Consider the following 2,900-nt stretch of genomic DNA (forward strand, 5'->3'; position numbering starts at 1 on the left):
GTGGAATTATATTATGAAAAATCATTTTTGAATAATGATCGATAAAATATTTTTTCATCTATTCGACTTAACACCAAAACGATCGTCTGGGTCAAACATGACCCAGAAAAAAAAGTGAATATTCGATACTCGTATGAATCTAATTTTTCCATCACGTTTTAGTTATATAAAAATTCACTTCTGGTAAGTTGCTAATGGGTCGTTTCTCACCATTTTGTTCTAATGTTAAACACAACAAATGTTTGCAAAGCAAGAACTGTAAAATACACTTGATTTTGTTTGTTTTAGGTGTATACGAATTTGTACCACTAGAGTCTGGAGAGGGTAATAGACTGCAAATCAATGCTCAAAATTGTATTCATTGTAAGACCTGTGATATCAAGGATCCAAGTCAGAACATCAACTGGGTTGTACCAGAAGGTTCAGGTGGTCCAGCATATAATGGAATGTAAATGGATTTTTGGATAATGAATACGAAGAGGCAATATTTTTATATAATAACCAAACATGTTTATAAGTGGTCTTGAAAGTGCAATAATGAAATTTACAATTTATGAAAATTTATTTTTCAATTTTATAGCATTAAAAATAATAAATAAAAATTGTAACATGTGATGATTGCTCGAATTTATGAATATTTTAAAAATATGTAAAATATATAAAGAGGATAGAATGAAATTCTTTCTTTTCTACAGTCATTAATATATTAAAACTTTTTCATAAGTGAACAATCAGTGGAGAATTAAAGATGTTAATTTTGTCATTTTCAAAACATGCATTATGGTATCTAGCATTCTAATAAATTGCGTCACTGCCTTTATATACACTTTAAAATGTTTTTAACATTATTTTTTTGATGTACACGTATATTAAAATTATTTGAGTTTATCGTTTGTTAAAATAATCATTGTTATACTGTATATATATTTTGAATGCATTGAAAAGTGAACTTTGTATCGAAAAATGTTGTAACACAAAAATGTATTTTGAAATATATATAGCTTTTATTTTTCAAAACAACTGTCGTATACTTCATTGCCTGGATTTTACAGATTTTAGTAATCGTTACTTATGCTGATCGTCGAACCAACAATAAGCTGATATTTCCATCACCTTAATAGGAATCAATCCAACCTCTGCAAGGTAAAATAATGAAATATGTACAACTTCGTTTTCATATAAAAAAGACGGATAAATGTTTGCGAAAATGAGGAACAATTGAATGTCGAAATAAATCTATTTATGAATAAATAAAAAGAAAGTTTTGTTGCAGAAAAATTATTTGCGTAATTATTGAAAAATAAGTTGCTGTCTACTTTGCTCAAGGAAGTGGGAACAGATGTGAAATCAGAAATATCGTGAATGCAAATAGTTTGTAATTGTGCTGTTGTTGCAGTTAAATATTGAACAAGCTTCGTTTCTTTCACGAAGTAGCAATTTTATGATTAGTTGCTTCGCCTTTATTCTTTTTGCTTTCGGATTATTTATGTAATAATACTCTGGTAATTTCATTTGATCGATAAACACTTTGAGAAAAGCTTGCACGCAGTAGACATTCAACTGTGTAACTTGCAACTACGATCATCGGATTTGTTCGATGTGTGCAGACGAGGGAAAAAGGAAAAATACTTATCGCAAAATTAACCGAGTATTAATTCAAATTTGTGATTGGCGGCAGCGTTCTAACGATATAAAACTATTTATTATTTGACTCTATGCCTTAATTCTTTTAACGAAAAACAGAGGGTTTATAGTTATGACTTCGACGACTATAATTAATCGTCCATTGGAATATAGCCTCCGTCTATTTGGCGCCTGGCCAGATTCTTCCTATTCATTTCTGAAAAGTATTATTTGGTCGACGATAATGGCAACGTTTTTAATGTTTCAATATTGGTATTGTATTACTCATATTAGATCAGGTTTAATTGATTTATTGGACGGATTGAGTATTACTTTATCAAATTCACTCGTCTTTCTCAAATTGATTATTATTTGGCTTCATAGTCGGTAGGATATATTTTATATTATAATTCCACTTTTACCAGTAAATACAAAAGGTCTCCTTAGAGTAGGATGTATTAAAATACTAAATGAAGTAATTACTGTGATATTGTAATCACTATAATTTTGTTATTGTCAAACACTGTTTATTATTTTACGAAAATTAATTATTTCACAAAAATTACTTATTTCACGAAAATTAATTATTCCACAAAAATTACTTATTTCACGAAAATTAATTATTCCACAAAAATTACTTATTTCACGAATATTAATTATTCCACAAAAATTACTTATTTCACGAATATTAATTATTCCACAAAAATTACTTATTTTACGAAAATTAATTATTTTACAAAAATTACTTCATTTACGGAAATTAATTATTTAAAAAGAAAAATTACTTATTTTACGAAAAATTAATTATTTCACAAAACTTAATTGCTTCACCAAAATTACTTATTCTACGAAAAATGTATTATTTTGCAACAGAACATTTTATGGCATTCTGACAACCGTATTCGAGGACTGCAATAATTATGCTTCTACCGTTGAAAATAAACGAATAATGACAGATAAAGCTATGTTGTCTTCTCGTATCTCAAATTTTTTAATTGGCTATTTTTCGATCACGTTCCTTGTATATTCAGGACTTGCTCTAGTATTATTTGATGAAGATCAGAATGGACCGGTTTCCAAACAAAGGAAATTTTTAATTAGAATGGAATTTCCTTTCGAAGCTACAGTCTCTCCACGTTATGAAATTATTCTAGTTGTACAATTTATATTCGAAGCATTTATAGTTTATGGAGCAGCTACATCGATAGCCCTAATTGCAGTACTAGTGAGTAATTTCTTGTTGCGTCTCATAATAAAATGGTGGAAAACTACAATTT

The 2,900-nt window shown here is 28.3% G+C and overlaps 2 protein-coding genes across 2 annotated transcripts in view; both read left to right on the forward strand.

Moving 5' to 3' along the window:
- The window catches only part of LOC108574553 (electron transfer flavoprotein-ubiquinone oxidoreductase, mitochondrial), an 11,775-nt gene extending 11,300 nt beyond the window's left edge, over positions 1 to 475 (forward strand). The window contains exon 9 of the mRNA XM_017937162.1: positions 289 to 475. Within this exon, the coding sequence (XP_017792651.1) occupies positions 289 to 452 (164 nt within the window). The 3' untranslated portion in view covers positions 453 to 475. The remainder of the gene's footprint in view (positions 1 to 288) is intronic.
- Positions 476 to 1,756: 1,281 nt separating this feature from the next.
- Positions 1,757 to 2,900, forward strand: part of LOC108574554 (odorant receptor 4-like) — a 2,342-nt gene continuing 1,198 nt past the window's right edge. Inside the window, exons 1-2 of the mRNA XM_017937163.1 lie at positions 1,757 to 2,010; positions 2,497 to 2,848. Of these exons, the coding sequence (XP_017792652.1) occupies positions 1,757 to 2,010; positions 2,497 to 2,848 (606 nt within the window). The remainder of the gene's footprint in view (positions 2,011 to 2,496; positions 2,849 to 2,900) is intronic.

The sequence above is a fragment of the Habropoda laboriosa genome, unplaced genomic scaffold (assembly GCF_001263275.1).
Source record: "Habropoda laboriosa isolate 0110345459 unplaced genomic scaffold, ASM126327v1 scaffold175, whole genome shotgun sequence".
NCBI classification, from domain to species: Eukaryota; Metazoa; Arthropoda; class Insecta; order Hymenoptera; family Apidae; genus Habropoda; species Habropoda laboriosa.